The sequence below is a fragment of the Dendrobates tinctorius genome, unplaced genomic scaffold (genome assembly GCF_039654945.1).
Source record: "Dendrobates tinctorius isolate UK_male_01 unplaced genomic scaffold, ASM3965494v1 ptg000205l, whole genome shotgun sequence".
Lineage (NCBI taxonomy): Eukaryota > Metazoa > Chordata > Amphibia > Anura > Dendrobatidae > Dendrobates > Dendrobates tinctorius.
This window is the reverse complement of record NW_027361872.1, coordinates 1,509,537-1,527,638: the sequence shown is the minus strand read 5'-3', so window position 1 is coordinate 1,527,638 and position 18,102 is coordinate 1,509,537. Positions and strand designations below refer to the sequence as shown.

At 44.0% G+C, this 18,102-nt stretch overlaps 1 protein-coding gene across 1 annotated transcript in view; it reads right to left on the bottom strand.

The window, feature by feature from the left end:
* Nucleotides 1-18,102, bottom strand: part of TTC7A (tetratricopeptide repeat domain 7A) — a 421,036-nt gene that overhangs the window by 357,566 nt on the left and 45,368 nt on the right. Inside the window, exons 4-5 of the mRNA XM_073554004.1 lie at nt 17,464-17,594; nt 14,626-14,747 (exon numbers count right to left, since the gene is read on the bottom strand). Of these exons, the coding sequence (XP_073410105.1) occupies nt 14,626-14,747; nt 17,464-17,594 (253 nt within the window). The remainder of the gene's footprint in view (nt 1-14,625; nt 14,748-17,463; nt 17,595-18,102) is intronic.

Sequence of the window (18,102 nt, the reverse complement as noted above, 5' to 3'; positions counted from 1 at the left end):
TGCCGATGCCCTCTTGAGAATCCCCTGTCTAGTAGTAGAAGCTGCCAAGCCCCACAGCTTTAGGCTGAGGGGGGTATGTATGGAAGCTACTGGACACAGTTGATGGGTGGTACATATCACAGAGGTGGTTGTCATCTGTGATGTAATCCTGGAGTATTGCTCCAGTGGACATTGCACTAAGAGGATTGTTTGGTGCTTCTGGGCCAGGTTTAACAGGCAGCCTGAGAGATAGGCGGGTCTGGCTGCCCACATACCTCCCTTCTGGGTGTGATTAACATGTTAGAATGGAGTCTGTTTGGCACATAGTTGTGTGTGCAGGGAGAAGGCCTGCTGTGTGGTATATCCATACTAAGCCAGTGTACTGGATGCTATTTATTTTTCCATTGCTTATGGCTGGTTTATGAAGCAGCAATAAACCAGCATGGACATTTAAGTGGAAACTCGTCGTGTTTGGCCTCCCAACGCACCCAAGGGAGTAGCATCCCCACAATACGTAAAATCTACAACATTTTACACTGTCAGCAACGTGGATGAGTTTTAGTTTAACATTACCTTACATTTTGCAATAATTTATTTTTTTTGGAAGTGGAATCTACAGTATATGGAAATTGGCTTTTGTTGTGTTTTTTTTTTTTAATCTTTAAATCACATCTTTTCTGCAGATTTGATCTATTCATTTCAAAGGGAAGCTTGAATTCGCAGGTTAAACGACTGAACCGGCATTCTGTTACTTTTGAATTTTTTCATACTCTCCGCCGTAACAAAAACACATAAAAACGCATGAATAAGTTCCGAAAGTATGACCAGATTTTATATGCAGAATTGCTGCGGATTTTAGTTGAGTACGTAAAATCTGCACCAAATACACAACATGTGAACCCAAGCATAGTTGTATCATTAGGTAGAAATGTTTTATACAGATTTATACTATGTGTACCCGACGTCTTTCTTTAGGAAAATTCCGTGGCGGAAACCGCTTGAGAAATCAGAAAATGTTGACGGGAATGAACATAGGTATTTCTATGCAAGTGCGACTCGCTGTGCATATGTTCAGGCTTTTGAATGTCGTTTAAGCGCTTCAGGTTTCCAAAGAAACCGGTGGTAAATAGATGTGACATTTCCATTTTTCTGTCGTTTTCTGCTCCGTAATTTATATTACCAATCAATGGGAAAGCTCAAAAGATGCCCGGATGTTTTCGGGAGCGTTTTTGTAATTGATTTTTTTTTTTTTAGAAAAACGCTAACGGTTTCTTCATTATTCAATGGGGTGGAAAAAAAAAACAATCTGACAATGATAGAAAAAAAAAATTGTCACTAAAAACCAAGCGAAAACCCTTCAAAACCGCTCAGAGAAAAACTGAAAAAAACGACACAAAAGCGGATTCTGGAAGAAAAACGCCCGAGTTTCCGGAAGCGCCTTCTATTTGAAAATTTTCAGCAGATTCAACTGAATGAATTTAAAAGCAAATACTTCATCCACACGCTGCAGAAAAATCCATAATCAATCTGTGGTGTAAATTTTAAATCCACGGCATGGTAATGGATTCTGCTGATTTTCTCTTTCTTTTCCCAAAAACAGTGGCACAAACAGTGTGGTTTTACTACATCCGTGGCCAAAAATGAGGATTTTTTTTTTTTTTTTTACTTTATTCTTGATCATTGTCTTCACCATAAAGCCACTTTAGAATGTACAGTACATGAAGATGTTTCCTGGTAACAGCACTCCATGTGGCAAAAAATAGTAGTACAAGAGCATATCTGCTAGTACAGGTGACGGTTGCAGTTTTCTAAATTGCACCCCCTTTCTTTCAAGATCAATCCAATATGACTGTGATTTGCAGGAGTGCCGACAATTTTTATGACGCTATGCTTAACTTTGAAGGGAGGTTTTTGCTGTGTAATCTGACAGCAGCATGATGTCGGGACAGAGAGCCTGATTCCAGCATGTGTCACTTAGTTTACTGGGTGCAGTAGCTGTGATATAATCACTTTTTTCTCTCCTGCAGATCTAGCAGAGCTCAGATTGCTGAGCCCTGTATAACCCTGTCCGCATCGCTGATTGACAGCTGTCTACTGTACATTGACAGAAAGCTGATAATCAGTGGTGGAAGTCGGGTTGGACCAGGAGACACGAAACATCTAGTCCTCTAGTGATAATCTCCTGCTGATAAAACACTGATTTTATTGATACAAAAACACACTCTCTAGTAGGTGACACGTTGCTGGAATCAGGTTCTCTGCCCCTTATTTATGAAGATAAATACAATGAAAAGATGGAACTTCCTATAGCAACCAAAAACGTCACTGCTGTAGAAGGGGTTTTCCAATTCCTGGTTGAAGTGTATAAAAAAAAAATGTGCTTTATGCCACGTTCAGTATTTGATCAGTATTTTACATCAGTACTTGTAAGTCCAAAACCAGGAGTAGCTGATAAATACAGAAGTTGTGACGTGTTTCTATTATACTTTTCCTCTATTATACTCTATGCGACTGCAGACTTGTGAATTCCCACGTCACGCACACTGCGCACGGTCAGGACTCTCCGGTGGCGGGAGTGGCCAGGTGCGTAACCTCAGGTATGCGGTTTGGATACTTTCGGTAACATACCGACTAGACGTGTCCGACCTAACTCAATTCACTTGTATAGAGCGAGTTCGTGCACGTCTAGTCAGAATGTGGCCCGAACATGCAAATCACATACTTGGGGTCATGTGCACGGCCGTTCCTGGCAATGTGCGTGCTGTGAGGATAGCGTGACTGCAGACTTGAACCCCAAGCCTGGACAACTCTTAAATGATCACTGGAAAAAAGGGCGAAGCTGCTTAGGAGATGCCCCTCTGACACTTCTAGTGCCCTTCTCAGCTTTCTGGGACATGCCGCAGCTTTTTAGATGATTGTACGGATAGAGCCCGTCCTGTTTCATGCCGCTCGTGGATCGGGCAGCATGAATCTCCAGACGGCTTTACTTCAAGGCTGCAGACAATTATTACACATTTTGTCCTTTGGTTAATTATTTGCAATTTTTTTAAAGTCACTTTTAATTTTTTGCCTTCTGTCATTCGTTGCCAATTTTTTTTTTTTTTTTTTTTTTTTTATGCAAACCTGGCGCACGCAGTTTAAGTATTACGAGCGAAGTTAAAAAAAAAAAAAAATCTCTAACTTTTTTTTATGCTAAAAGTTGCCTATTTTGCAAAATTGGCTAAAAAAAAAAAAAAAAAAAAAAAAAGGGTACATAAAATCACTCTGGGGGTGTCTGAAGCACATTTTGGGACTTTTGGAAAAAGTAGCAAATGATGAATCGGGAGAAAACATCTGCAGAAAAAAAAAAGCAAAAAAAAAAAACTAACGAACCAGGTGAATACAGATCAAATAGATGGCAAAAAAGGCGCAACAGGAAAGGTGAACAATAAAAGGCAGCAAAACGTTAGAAACGAGACAAAAGGCAGGCGTAGATGCAATAATAAGTCGGGCCTTCAGACTTAAAACACTTCAAGATGGGCAAGAGTTTTGCGACTTTTCAAAGTTGAGCAAAAATTATGAAACGTAGCGTCTTCACGTGTTTCACTCCAGTGCGCCCACTGATCGTGCCGGCATTGATGAGTTGGGGTCTTAGTTTTTAATGGAGGGTATAGTTAAAAAATAAATAAAGAGTTTAAAAGGGCTAAGGAAGATCAGTTCATAGCTAGCGGAAGCACAGATCCAATGATCTTCGCTTTGTGCACCGCCATATATCACATATACAAATACAGCATTCAGCATGGCATCATCATACGAGTACAGTGCGCCCTCTAGTGGTTCATCACTTCCACTGCAGGGGCCAGGATGCTGTTGAAACATAGCTTTCTGCTAGTTTCATTAACTGAATATGAGCTATTTTACAAGTGAGGCCGACATCTACCAAATTTAGCAATAAAAAGTGGAATCTTTGATTTTATTCTCACTCAGAAAGAAAAAAATAATAATTAAGAAACAATTTTTTTTTTTTTTTTAGAATAAGCTAAAAGCTTCCACTGCTATTCACAAGGAAAGAGTCAGCAAAACACCAGGAAAATTAATGATTACTGTCACTTTGTTTTAGCAATTAGCTGTATTCTTCATAAAGCAAGAAAAATTTTCCTGTTACTCTGCGCTGTGACGCTCCTCTGTTATTCCTCCGTAATATTTATGAATAAATTGACAGGTGGGCGTTAGCATTTCCCTACAAAGTGAGGAGGGGGACCACATGGTCTGATACTGACAGCACTGATTGCACAGTGTGAGACACTGCAGGGACACGCCCCCAACGGGTAGCAAATCAAAATCTCCAATGTAATGCTAAGGGTCCATGAAAAAAAAAAAATTGGACAGCACTCGGATGGCATCCAAGTGCAGCCCGATTTCACGGAGAAAGTGTAGAAATTTTTTTATCATTCCACATCTGATCAAATGCTAAAAAACTTGATCAGCGTCTGATCAGAATAATCGGACACGTTTTCTCAGATGTAGAAAAAACAGTGGTTACATGCACAGTCTGTACAGCAGCATACAAATCCCCTATGGGCCACACTTCACATCCACAGTAATACATTTTTTTGCTGCTGATTTTCATAGAATCTATGAGGAGCCAAACCTCTGTGTGCTTTCTAGTAAAATCGAGCCCACAAAGAGGTGCTGGAAGGGCCAACGAAATATTAATGCCACCAAATTCTTTATCCGTACCAGTGTCAGACTGGGAAGCCAAGGGCCCACCAGTAACCAACTCCATCCTTCCCTTTTCAAGATACATGTGACATTATCCTCAATCGCAAAAATATAAAACAATGAATTAGATTGGTACATGAAGAGGATGCCGCCTTCGTCTGTATATAGTACTGCTCATATAAGAAGGTGGTGGCCCACTCTTCCACAGGGGCCCGCCGGAGGATTCTCCAGATCTCCTGTGGGCCAGTCCAAGCCTGTGTACCACCCAGATCCATGACAAGGGTAGGGGCGCGCGTCCTGACTCCTGCTCAGTTTTCACAGTCATTTAACACCAGAGTCCAATCTCAAAATTTTAGCCATTTTTCTTGTTCCCTATGATCTCCTAAACTCCACCAGAAACCTCTGCTCATTAATGGCGGATGTCGCAACGGCAGCTGACGACGGCCGGTGAAAGCGGTTGTAGCCAAAGGGATAAAACAATAACGAGAAAGCGTCTCTGTTAAAAATCAATGGTATCTAACACAGGACGCATTCATGGCTATAAAGCAGAGATTTTCAGCTTTCTTCTATCTTAGCACGTCAAGTCTGAGAAAAGGCAGTGACCCCAAGAGGCTTTATCTGAGGTCTCCAGCTGTGGAAACGCTTTAAAGAGGAAAAAAGAAAGTGTTTATGTGACACCAGATTTACAGGATCAAAGTCAGCAACGCAAGTCTATGGGTCCGTGAAAAGATCGGGGCGCACTTGGGCGACATCCGAGTGTAGGACGATTTTCACAGACTCTCCGAATGTAGAAAAGCGTTTTTTTTCTATCTTTCTCTCTTTTTTTTTCCCTTTCTCTTCCTATTCATTTCTATGAAGTATGAAAGTAACACAAAGATTAGCTCGCCTCTCCAATGAGACATTATTGTAGCCATCTATTGGCTCGTAGAGGACGAGCACATACGCCTGGCTCTGAATTAGAGATGAGCGGTTGTTTCAAACTTTGAATTCGCTGACTTTGTGGAATTTTCCCCCCAAATTCATTATGTGCCAAATAAATTTGTACAAATCTCAATACTGGGGCTTGTTATTGCTTAGAAAATACATGTAGGGGACAAGAGAAAGAGAGGGACCCCCTCTGACCATAAGAGCTTACACTCTACAGGAGAGAGAACCCCGCTGCCCTTAAGAGCTTACAATCTACAGAAGAGAGAAGACGGCACTGACCATAAGAGCTTACACTCTACAGGAGAGAGGATCCCGCTTACCATAAGAGCTTACACTCTACAGGAGAGAGGATCCCGCTTACCATAAGAGCTTACACTCTACAGGAGAGAGAGGACCCCGCTGACCATAAGAGCTTACACTCTACAGGAGAGAGAGGACCCCGCTGACCATAAGAGCTTACACTCTACAGGAGAGAGAGAGAGGACCCCGCTGACCATAAGAGCTTACACTCTACAGGAGAGAGAGAGGACCCCACTGACCATTAGAGCTTACACTCTACAGGAGAGAGAGGACCCCACTGACCATTAGAGCTTACACTCTACAGGACAGAGAGAGGACCCCGCTGACCATAAGAGCTTACACTCTACAGGAGAGAGAGAGGACCCCGCTGACCATAAGAGCTTACACTCTACAGGAGAGAGAGAGGACCCCGCTGACCATAAGAGCTTACACTCTACAGGACAGAGAGAGGACCCCGCTGACCATAAGAGCTTACACTCTACAGGAGAGAGAGAGGACCCCGCTGACCATAAGAGCTTACACTCTACAGGAGAGAGAACCCCACTGACCAAAAGAGCTTACACTCTGGAGGACAGAGAGAGGACCCCGCTGACCATAAGAGCTTACACTCTACAGGAGAGAGAGAGGACCCCGCTGACCATAAGAGCTTACACTCTACAGGAGAGAGAGGGAGGACCCCGCTGACCATAAGTGCTTACACTCTACAGGAGAGAGAGGGAGGACCCCGCTGACCATAAGAGCTTACACTCTACAGGAGAGAGAGGGAGGACCCCGCTGACCATAAGTGCTTACACTCTACAGGAGAGAGGACCCCACTGACCATAAGAGTTTACGCTCTACAGGAGAGAGAGAGAGGACCCTGCTGACCATAAGAGCTTACACTCTACAGGAGAGAGAGAGGACCCCGCTGACCATAAGAGCTTACACTCTACAGGAGAGAGAGAGGACCCCGCTGACCATAAGAGCTTACACTCTACAGGAGAGAGGACCCCGCTGACCATAAGAGCTTACACTCTACAGGAGAGAGAGAGGACCCCGCTGACCATAAGAGCTTACACTCTACAGGAGAGAGAGAGGACCCCGCTGACCATAAGAGCTTACACTCTACAGGAGAGAGAGAGAGGACCCCGCTGACCATAAGAGCTTACACTCTACAGGAGACAGAGAGGACCCCACTGACCATAAGAGCTTACACTCTACAGGAGAGAGAGAGGACCCCGCTGACCATAAGAGCTTACACTCTACAGGAGAGAGAGAGGACCCCGCTGACCATAAGAGCTTACACTCTACAGGAGAGAGAGAGGACCCCGCTGACCATAAGAGCTTACACTCTACAGGACAGAGAGAGGACCCCGCTGACCATAAGAGCTTACACTCTACAGGAGAGAGAGAGGACCCCGCTGACCATAAGAGCTTACACTCTACAGGAGAGAGAGAGGACCCCGCTGACCATAAGAGCTTACACTCTACAGGAGAGAGGACCACACTGACCAAAAGAGCTTACACTCTAGAGGACAGAGAGAGGACCCCGCTGACCATAAGAGCTTACACTCTACAGGAGAGAGAGAGGACCCCGCTGACCATAAGAGCTTACACTCTACAGGAGAGAGAGGGAGGACCCCGCTGACCATAAGTGCTTACACTCTACAGGAGAGAGAGGGAGGACCCCGCTGACCATAAGTGCTTACACTCTACAGGAGAGAGAGGGAGGACCCCGCTGACCATAAGAGCTTACACTCTACAGGAGAGGGAGGACCCCGCTGACCATAAGTGCTTACACTCTACAGGAGAGAGGACCCCACTGACCATAAGAGTTTACACTCTACAGGAGAGAGAGGGAGGACCCCGCTGACCATAAGTGCTTACACTCTACAGGAGAGAGGACCCCACTGACCATAAGAGCTTACACTCTACAGGAGAGAGAGGACCCCACTGACCATAAGTGCTTACACTCTACAGGAGAGAGGACCCCACTGACCATAAGAGCTTACACTCTACAGGAGAGAGAGAGAGGACCCCACTGACCATAAGAGCTTACACTCTACAGGAGAGAGAGGACCCCACTGACCATAAGTGCTTACACTCTACAGGAGAGAGAGAGGACCCTGCTGACCATAAGAGCTTACACTCTACAGGAGAGAGAGAGGACCCCGCTGACCATAAGAGCTTACACTCTACAGTAGAGAGGACCCCGCTGACCATAAGAGCTTATACTCTACAGGAGAGAGAGGACCCCACTGACCATTAGAGCTTACACTCTACAGGACAGAGAGAGGACCCCGCTGACCATAAGAGCTTACACTCTACAGGAGAGAGAGAGAGGACCCCACTGACCATAAGAACTTACACTCTACTGGAGAGAGAGGACCCCACTGACCATAAGAACTTACACTCTACTGGAGAGAGAGGACCCCACTAACCATAAGAGCTTACACTCTACAGGAGAGAGAGGACCCCACTGACCATTAGAGCTTACACTCTACAGGAGAGAGAGAGGACCCCGCTGACCATAAGAGCTTACACTCTACAGGACAGAGAGAGGACCCCGCTGACCATAAGAGCTTACACTCTACAGTAGAGAGGACCCCGCTGACCATAAGAGCTTACACTCTACAGTAGAGAGGACCCCGCTGACCATAAGAGCTTATACTCTACAGGAGAGAGAGGACCCCACTGACCATTAGAGCTTACACTCTACAGGACAGAGAGAGGACCCCGCTGACCATAAGAGCTTACACTCTACAGGAGAGAGAGAGAGGACCCCACTGACCATAAGAACTTACACTCTACTGGAGAGAGAGGACCCCACTGACCATAAGAACTTACACTCTACTGGAGAGAGAGGACCCCACTAACCATAAGAGCTTACACTCTACAGGAGAGAGAGGACCCCACTGACCATAAGTGCTTACACTCTACAGGAGAGAGAGAGGACCCTGCTGACCATAAGAGCTTACACTCTACAGGAGAGAGAGAGGACCCCGCTGACCATAAGAGCTTACACTCTACAGGACAGAGAGAGGACCCCGCTGACCATAAGAGCTTACACTCTACAGGAGAGAGAGAGAGGACCCCACTGACCATAAGAACTTACACTCTACTGGAGAGAGAGGACCCCACTGACCATAAGAACTTACACTCTACTGGAGAGAGAGGACCCCACTAACCATAAGAGCTTACACTCTACAGGAGAGAGAGGACCCCACTGACCATAAGTGCTTACACTCTACAGGAGAGAGAGAGGACCCTGCTGACCATAAGAGCTTACACTCTACAGGAGAGAGGACCCCGCTGATCATAAGAGCTTACACTCTACAGGAGAGAGAGAGGACCCCGCTGACCATAAGATCTTATACTCTACAGGAGAGAGAGGACCCCACTGACCATTAGAGCTTACACTCTACAGGACAGAGAGAGGACCCCGCTGACCATAAGAGCTTACACTCTACAGGAGAGAGAGAGAGGACCCCACTGACCATAAGAACTTACACTCTACTGGAGAGAGAGGACCCCACTGACCATAAGAACTTACACTCTACTGGAGAGAGAGGACCCCACTAACCATAAGAGCTTACACTCTACAGGAGAGAGAGGACCCCACTGACCATAAGTGCTTACACTCTACAGGAGAGAGAGAGGACCCTGCTGACCATAAGAGCTTACACTCTACAGGAGAGAGGACCCCGCTGACCATAAGAGCTTACACTCTACAGGAGAGAGAGAGGACCCCGCTGACCATAAGAGCTTATACTCTACAGGAGAGAGAGGACCCCACTGACCATTAGAGCTTACACTCTACAGGACAGAGAGAGGACCCCGCTGACCATAAGAGCTTACACGCTACAGGAGAGAGAGAGAGGACCCCACTGACCATAAGAACTTACACTCTACTGGAGACAGAGGACCCCACTGACCATAAGAACTTACACTCTACAGGAGAGAGAGAGAGGACCCCACTGACCATAAGAACTTACACTCTACAGGAGAGAGAGAGAGGACCCCACTGACCATAAGAGCTTACACTCTACTGGAGAGAGAGGACCCCACTGACCATAAGAGCTTACACTCTACAGGAGAGAGACAAACTCAGGGAAGATGGTAAATGACTCAGCAGTACAAACCGTGGTCCACTGGGAGCTGATCGACGCTGACCTGTGATGTCCCCAGTACTGACCACCACTGCACAATGATAATCCGCTAGCTCTCATAGGTGTAGGGTACTATGGAGAGGCTGTGCAGACACACGTATGTTGGCCCGCTCTCTGATGCTGGGAAATGGTGACGTGCAAGGTTTTTTTTTTTTATTGCAAATCACAAAATTAACCTCAAAACGTTCAAATTCTCCGGAAACCGCGAATGTCAGGCTATTCGACTCAAACTCGATCCTCCGAGAATCGATCCGCTCATCTCTAGTCTGAATACTTGAAGATCTTCTTGTGCAGAAAAACGAATGGTGCTGTACTTGTATAAGGTTGTACTGGCGAAACCAGACATTTTTTTCAGGAAATTAACCCTTGCGTGCTCTGCGGGATTAATTCCAGGGACATGCAGAAACTGCAGTGCCGACAAACACTGAGGACAAGATTACTTACTTGTTCCTCTCATTCCTCGCTTCCAGGGTACGTCAGAACATTTTGGATTTCCGCCTTGGCAAATACAAGTCATGTCTGCATGATGGACGGCAGGGGTTGGAGCCTGACTTATGGGGACTGGATTTTCCACCCGTAAGGATTGGACCCACTGGAGCTAGTCCTTGGCTTTCTGCATGGATTCTCATGGGCTTTTTTCTGACTTTTTCCCGCAGCATTAACGTTGTTACGAAACTCTGTTCACAGACTAAAGAATTGGGACCGTCGGTGCCAGAATGTGACCACGGCCTTCCTGTTCCTTCAACACCTGGATGATGACTAGAAATCCTAACTGAGAAGAACCGAAAGTCTCCTCTGACACAGACACAATCCTAACACATTTTCTAAACCCTTGTGACTCATTCATTCCCGGCTTCATGCAACACTTGTAATTCTTCACATCCTGTAAGTGATTCATGGATTAAATGTAATTAAAGAATAGAAAAAAAAAAACCTATGTGAAGTCGATATGAAATATTCTCAGCAATGAAGAGAAAACCACTGAGACAGCATCAATGTCTTTATTGTCAAGCTTGATGAAGACCCACAAATGGTCGAAACGTTGCTGCTTTGCTCTGCGTAGGTCGTTCATTGATGTCCGATGCCGACGCAACTTTTTTCTGCATTGGTCTATAAGACTGGGGATTAAAGGGAACCCGTCATATCCCGAAATTATATTAACCTGCAGATATAGGGACAATGTGCCAGTAAATTGCGTTACAATGCTATCCTTACTGAAAATGTGGCTACTGGGGAAAAAAGGAACTTAGTTTCTCCCAGGAGCTGTCGGCTTTCAGTCTTCAAGACATCCGTGAAGACTGAAAGCTGGCAGCTCCCGGCAGGAATAAAGTTCATTTTCTACCAGTAGCCACGTTTTCAGTATGGAGGCCAGACACCGTAGAAATGCTATTAACCTGCAAATTAACCCTATATCTGCAGGTTAATAGCATTTGGGGTCAAGAAAAGTTATTAGTGATGAGCGAACGATAAGGTGTTATCTGGGCATGCTCGGGTGCTAACCGAGTGTCTTCAGTGCGCTCGAAAAATATGTTTGAGTCCCCGCAGCTGCTGTCCGGCAGCCGCAACACATGCGGGGATTGTCTAAAAAAAAACAGGTAATCCCAGCATGTGCTGTGACTGTCGAACAGCAGCTACGGGGACTCAAACATATTTTTCTGGCACGCTGAAGACACTTGGTTAGCACCCGAGTATGGCGGAGAGCACCTTATCGAAGAATGTTCGCTCATCACTACAAGTTATCCTTCAAGAGGGAATAAACAGCAAATATAAATGAATGGATCTTCATCCTGCTCTGCAATGTGTCTGCAATACACCGCAGATACTTGGGTGGGGATTGGAAAAATTTTCATGATAAAATTAAAAAAAAAAAATTACCATTAAACAAGCTGTCTCCTAATGTCTTAAAGGAACCCTTCGTTCTGCCCGAACCACAGTCAGCATGTATCAGACACTGGAAGCGTTATTGCTGCTCTTTATGCTTTACTCTTATAGATGTATAAACTGGGCATGCTCTAATCTCGTCAAAGATCATAAAGAAGGGAGGGGGAGGAGGTGAGCTGTGACATCGCCAAATGTGAATGGTGGATTTTGTGTTATCTACGTACCGCATACAGGGTGTTACCTTTTATTGCAATCTCGTCTGATAAAAATGAGACTGCTGAAAATGACCTATCACTTAAAACAAGTTTTTAATGTTAAGTGTATGTTTTTAACCCCTTAGTGACAGAGCCATTTTGGTACTTAATGACCGGGCCAATTTTTACAATTCTGACCACTGTCCCTTTATAAGGTTATAACTTTGGAACGCTTCCATGGATCCCGGTGATTCTGACATTGTTTTTTTCGTGACGTATTTTACTTCATGTCAGTGTTAAAATTTCTTCGATATGACTTGCGTTTATTTATGGGGAAAAAACAAGGGAAATTTGGCAAAAAATTTTTAAAATTAGGCAATTTTCAAACTTTTAATTTTTGTACCCTTAAATCAGAGAAATCACACAACATAGCTAATAAATAACATTTCCCACATGTCTACTTTACATCGGCACAATTTTGGAAACAATTTTTTTTTGTTAGGAAGTTATAAGGGTTAAAAGTTGACCAGCGATTTCTCATTTTTACAACTAAATTTATAAAACCATTTTTTTTAGGGACCACATCACATTTGAAGTCATTTTGAGGGGTCTATATGGCAGAAAATACCCAAAAGTGACACCATTCTAAAAACTGCACCCCTCAAGGTGCTCAAAACCACACTCAAGAAGTTTATTAACCCTTCAGGTGCTTCACGAGAACTAAAGCAACGTGGAAGGAAAAAATGAACATTTTACTTTTTTCACAAAAAATTTACTTTGGAACCAATTTTTTTTTATTTTCACAAAGGTATCAGGAGAAAATGGACAACAAAATTTGTTGTGCAATTTCCCCTGAGTACTCCAGTACCCTGTATGTGGGGAAAAGCCACTGTGTGGGCGCACGGCAGAGCTCAGAGGGGAGGGAGCACCGTTTGACTTTTTGAATGCAAAATTGGCTGGAATCAATGGCGGGAACCATGTCGCGTTTGGAGAGCCCCTGATGTGCCTAAACAGTGAAAATCCCCCAATTCTAACTCCAACCCGAACCCCAACACACCCCTAACCCTAATCCCACCCCTAACCATAACCTGTCCCTAACCACAACCCCAACACACCCCTAACCCTAATCCCAATCCTAACCCCAACACACCCCTAATCCCAATCCTAACCCCAACACACCCCTAACCCTAATCCCACCCCTAACCATAACCCGTCCCTAACCACAACCCTAACACACCCCTAACCATAATCCCAATCCTAACCGTAATCCCAACCTTAACTTTAGCCCAACTCCAACTTATAACCATAACCCCAACCCTAACCCCAACCCTATCCCTAATGGAAAAATGGAAATAAATACATTTTTTATTTTATTATTTTTTACCTAAGGGGGTGATAAAGGGGGGTTTGATTTACAATTTTTTTATTTTGATCAGTGTGATAGGGTCTATCATAGTGATCAAAATGAACCAATAGGAAAAATTTCCTATTGTTACCAGTTGAGGGGGAACCGGAGGAGCTGCGACATCGTTTACTGTGATTGGCAGATCCTGTGCTTTCAGCAGTGTTACCTGTCATTGTAATCCTGTCTCTGATGATAAAGAGCCTGCTGAAAACTTTTCGTGAAGGGACAGAGAGCACAAACATGGCCTTAGTGTCCGATGTGAAAAATTGTTAACATTACAAATTTTGTAAAAAAATAATACACATAACATAAAAAGTTGATCTAAACAATAATTTCTGATGACACTTTCCCTTGCATTTCTCCAATCATCATGAGTAAATTTGTCAGACACCACCTATGTGTCAAGGAGTCAACCCACGGACGATTATCACCCAAACACAGCGGTCAAAGAGAAGAAAAGTGTAGTCAGCCCTTCCTTTTCTTTGATGGTTGCAGTCATCATGTTCTGCTATTTTATGATTATACCATCGCGTGACGCAGTTTACTGCTTAGTCAATTGCTGGGTTACATCGCACTGCTTGTGCTCGCCCTGTCTGTACCGGTCTTTTTTGCTTTTGTATTTTGAATGTCTGCATTATTTCCATTTTATAGTAGAAAGAAGTGTAGAAGGGGATCCGGCAGCAGCAAAAATTGGATAAGTCGAAACATCACATTTATTATTATTAGAACATTCAAACCAAGGGAAAAATAAAATCATAATGAGAGAAAAAAGGAGAGATTCCGGGTCACAGAGCTCGAAACGCGTCACGTTTCCTTTTTCACTCGTTATGATTTTATTTTTCCATTTGTATTAATGTTCTATTAAACTTACCCAATTTTTGCGGCTGCTGGATCCCTCTCCGTACTTGCTATCACCCAGAGTCTCCGAGCACCGCACCCATTATGAAAAATTTACTTTGCCGGTGAGCTTTTTTTTCTTACTCTATGTCGATTTCAGGTCTCCAGACAGTAAAAAAAAAAAATTATTGATTGGTTATAAAGATACTGAAACCTGTAATAACATAGTAGCCGACAGAATGTGACCACTTACCCTCTCTTGAAATGTGCTGCATATGCTGCTCCCAGTGCGACCTCCAGGAAGTAGCTAACCTCAAAGTCCTGACTGGAAGGAGCGCTGCTCTTGGAAGTCCTGGAGTGAGTGCTGGTCATACTCTAAGGATTCATATGACAAAAGAAAAGAAAAAAAAGAAAAAGTGTAAAAAAAAAAAAAAAAGACCAATGCACAAGTGTGACCAAGCAAAATAGAGAGATCCGTTATACAATGACAGAGGAGGTGTATGCACAATCATTTTATTATAATGGAAATGGACGTTCTAAAAAATGTTGGCAATGTTTTCTTTTCATATCACAATCTGTATTTAAAATAAAAATTAGAAATCTTCCAAATTTTCACACCAAGCACTGGGGCTATTCTAGAAATTCAGGAAATGCACATGTACATTAGCAGCAATAGACTGGCTCAGGCCCTATCTTTTGTATTAACGCGTCTCATGAGCGTGTGAAAAGCTCATTGTGTGAGGAAGGTGGAGCTTTGACATTGCTTATTGTGAATGGTGTTATCAACATTGTATAGAGGTGTCATTGTAATCCTGACTGTGTTGATAATGAGTCTGCTGAAAACTCTTCCAGAAAAAAAAAAACCACAGTAAGCATGAGTCTAAAATGGCCCCAGTAATTATTTTTTTTTTTTATAGCTTTTGAGTCTGATGGGTTCTCGTTCCTAGTATGTTAATGAATCACAAGGCCAGGAAAGCTTGTGGATCTCCCAAACCGAATTTGCTGCCCCATAAATGTCTATAAGGCAGTCCATATTATTCGGTCCAGCTGGAATTGGCCTATGTAGGGCGACACTTCTGTATGAAGTTGTTGAATAAGCCGTCGCATAATAAGAAAGATAACAATTACTTCTCCAAGTACTGAAGGAGTGCAGAGATGCCCCCTAGTTGTAAACTAAACAGTATCACAGGGAAAGTTGCATGCTCATACAGTAATAGTGCTATCCCGTCACTCTCCAGCAGATGTCAGTGTTCTCTATACAAAGCGTTATTACAATGACCCGCAGTCACTAGTCTTAGTACAGCGGAGAGTTGGGGTGATTTATGTGAGACTTATTAAAAGGTGCACCCCACTTAATAAATCTGAAAATTATATCTACGCCTGCAATAAGCAGCTTTAGATTTGCTAAATAATGTACTATTTTATGAATTTTTACTTAAAAAGGTAACTAACACTTAGTACATTTTTCTAATATTTCTAGTGGCTGCTATGTCCGGGTGTTGAGACCTTCACTGATCGGTCTGAAACGCATCTGTGCAGAAGAGAATTCAGCCGGGGACAGCTAAGAAAAGCGATCATATTGGTAAATCCAATGACCGCTGCCCACCAAAGTGTTACGGACTCCTGGCATCCAAAGACACAAGGGCGGCCGTGGGACTTCTACTAGGCAGCTAGGGTAAGGCAGGAGCACTTATACAGGATTATATACCACTATTTATTTGTTTAGGGCCATTTAGGGAATAATTAGTCCCTTTAAGAAATCTGGCTTGAATGAAGTCTCCTTGGATACTAGGCCCACTGTACTCATCCCATTTAAAATTCTTAGTGTGAATTTGATGAAACTTTATATGCACATTTATTGCCACAGTTCACGCCAAAAAAAAACTAGCATTAGCTACTTAGTTTTCTATGGGACATTGACTTCACGAGAAGACTAATATTGGATAATTAAACTCTTAAAGGGATGTGTCAGGACGATTTTACTCCAGAAACTAGTGTCATGGCTGGACAGTTCCTAATACAAGAATAAAAATGATACCGGTCTTGTAGTAATCCGATGTTCCAGCACTGAGAAATTAAGGTTTGAAGCCACACAGAAATCAGCCAGGAAGTGCATTGGGGGCGTGTCCTGGCACTTACAGCGCATCGACATGCCCCCCAGGCTAAATTTCCAGGTGTCTTCAAAGCCTCATTTCTCAACGATGGAACATCGGATTACTACAAGACGGGTATCATTTTTCACGTTGTACTAGGATCTCTACTCCCACGCCACTAGTTTCAGTAGTAAAATCATCATGACAGTTTCCCTTTAAGAAGGGATTGTGTAGTGTTAGGCCATGTGTAATGGTTACCTATGATTTGTTTTCTCCAAGAGCTTTATATCTCAGATTTATAACAATACAGCTATAAAGGTCTATGGTAGTCTTGTCACAGACTTAAGCGACTGCTCTGACTTTCCACCGTGCTTTACACTGCAGGTCACACTGCTGTCTGTAAGCACAGTAATCCCATCAACTCAGCAGGACTTTGGTATATTTAAATGCTGAACGACTTAAGGTACTGTCACACTTAGCGATGTACCAGCGATCCCGACCAGCGATATGACGCGGTCAGGATCGCTGGTACATCGCTAAGTGGTCGCTAGTGAGCTGCCACATAGGCAGATCTCACTAGCGACATCGCTGGGGACGGGGATCGCTACTTACCTGTCACACCAGGCGATCCTGCGTCCTCCCGCCCGGCTCCACGCGTCGCTCGTCCTCACAGCAGGAAGCGCCACAGGAAGCTGACGACGAGAAACAGTCCTGGACGTTCTCGCGCGATCAGCGATAAGCAGCGGGGGAGCCGGTCGCTGGTAAGTATCAGACACAGAGATATCGCTAGCAATATCGCTATAACGTCACTAGTTATAGCGATATTGCTAGCGATATCTCTTAGTGTGACATGCCCTTAAGAAGCTAATATACCTGAAATACATGTACAACATTACATTCTCCATTATTAAAGTAGGATAAGTTTTCAGCACGTAATTTATGTTCCAGAGAATCACAAGACAATATGGCTTCACTCCTGTCTGTCTGTTATTACGCACCTTGTCTAATTCTTGTAAGAAGACTTGTGCAATCCAACTGGCTTTCTCAAAGCAAGTGACGGCTTCTTCTTCTCTCTCAGACAGACGAGCGCGGGAGGCAATGGTCGCTGAGAAGCGCTCTAATGACAACCCTGGAAGATGGTAATAAAAACCAACAACAGTGTATTATACTTTCTGATGATAATAGTAATCTGCAGATATTGTATTACAGATATTGTATAAGAGTTCTTCTCTTGTGTCAGATTCTAGAAAACAGCTATTAATGGCAGCGATGACAATGCTATTATCATGATCCAGGTCGGGGTTTGTTTGTTGCTATCCTCTCCCCGGCCTGGCCATGCGGGGCTTACCTTTCTCTGCCTCACTTTGGGATTTGTTTGGCTATTTCAGTCCACTGCTGTCTGCAGGCGGTGTCAGTTATAGTTCCTGCCCCGGCTTGAGCGGCTGACCTGGTTACACCTCGATTTATCCTCTGCCTGTTTACTGAGTTCCTGTGTCTGTACTCTCCTGTTACCCTGCTCGTCTAGTGTCTGCTCCTCGTACTGTGACCCATTGGTATTTGACCTGGCTTGTCCTCTGACCTGTTTGACTGTCTCCCATCTCTGGTATCTCTGCTCCTGACTGGCTCTGACTTCTCTG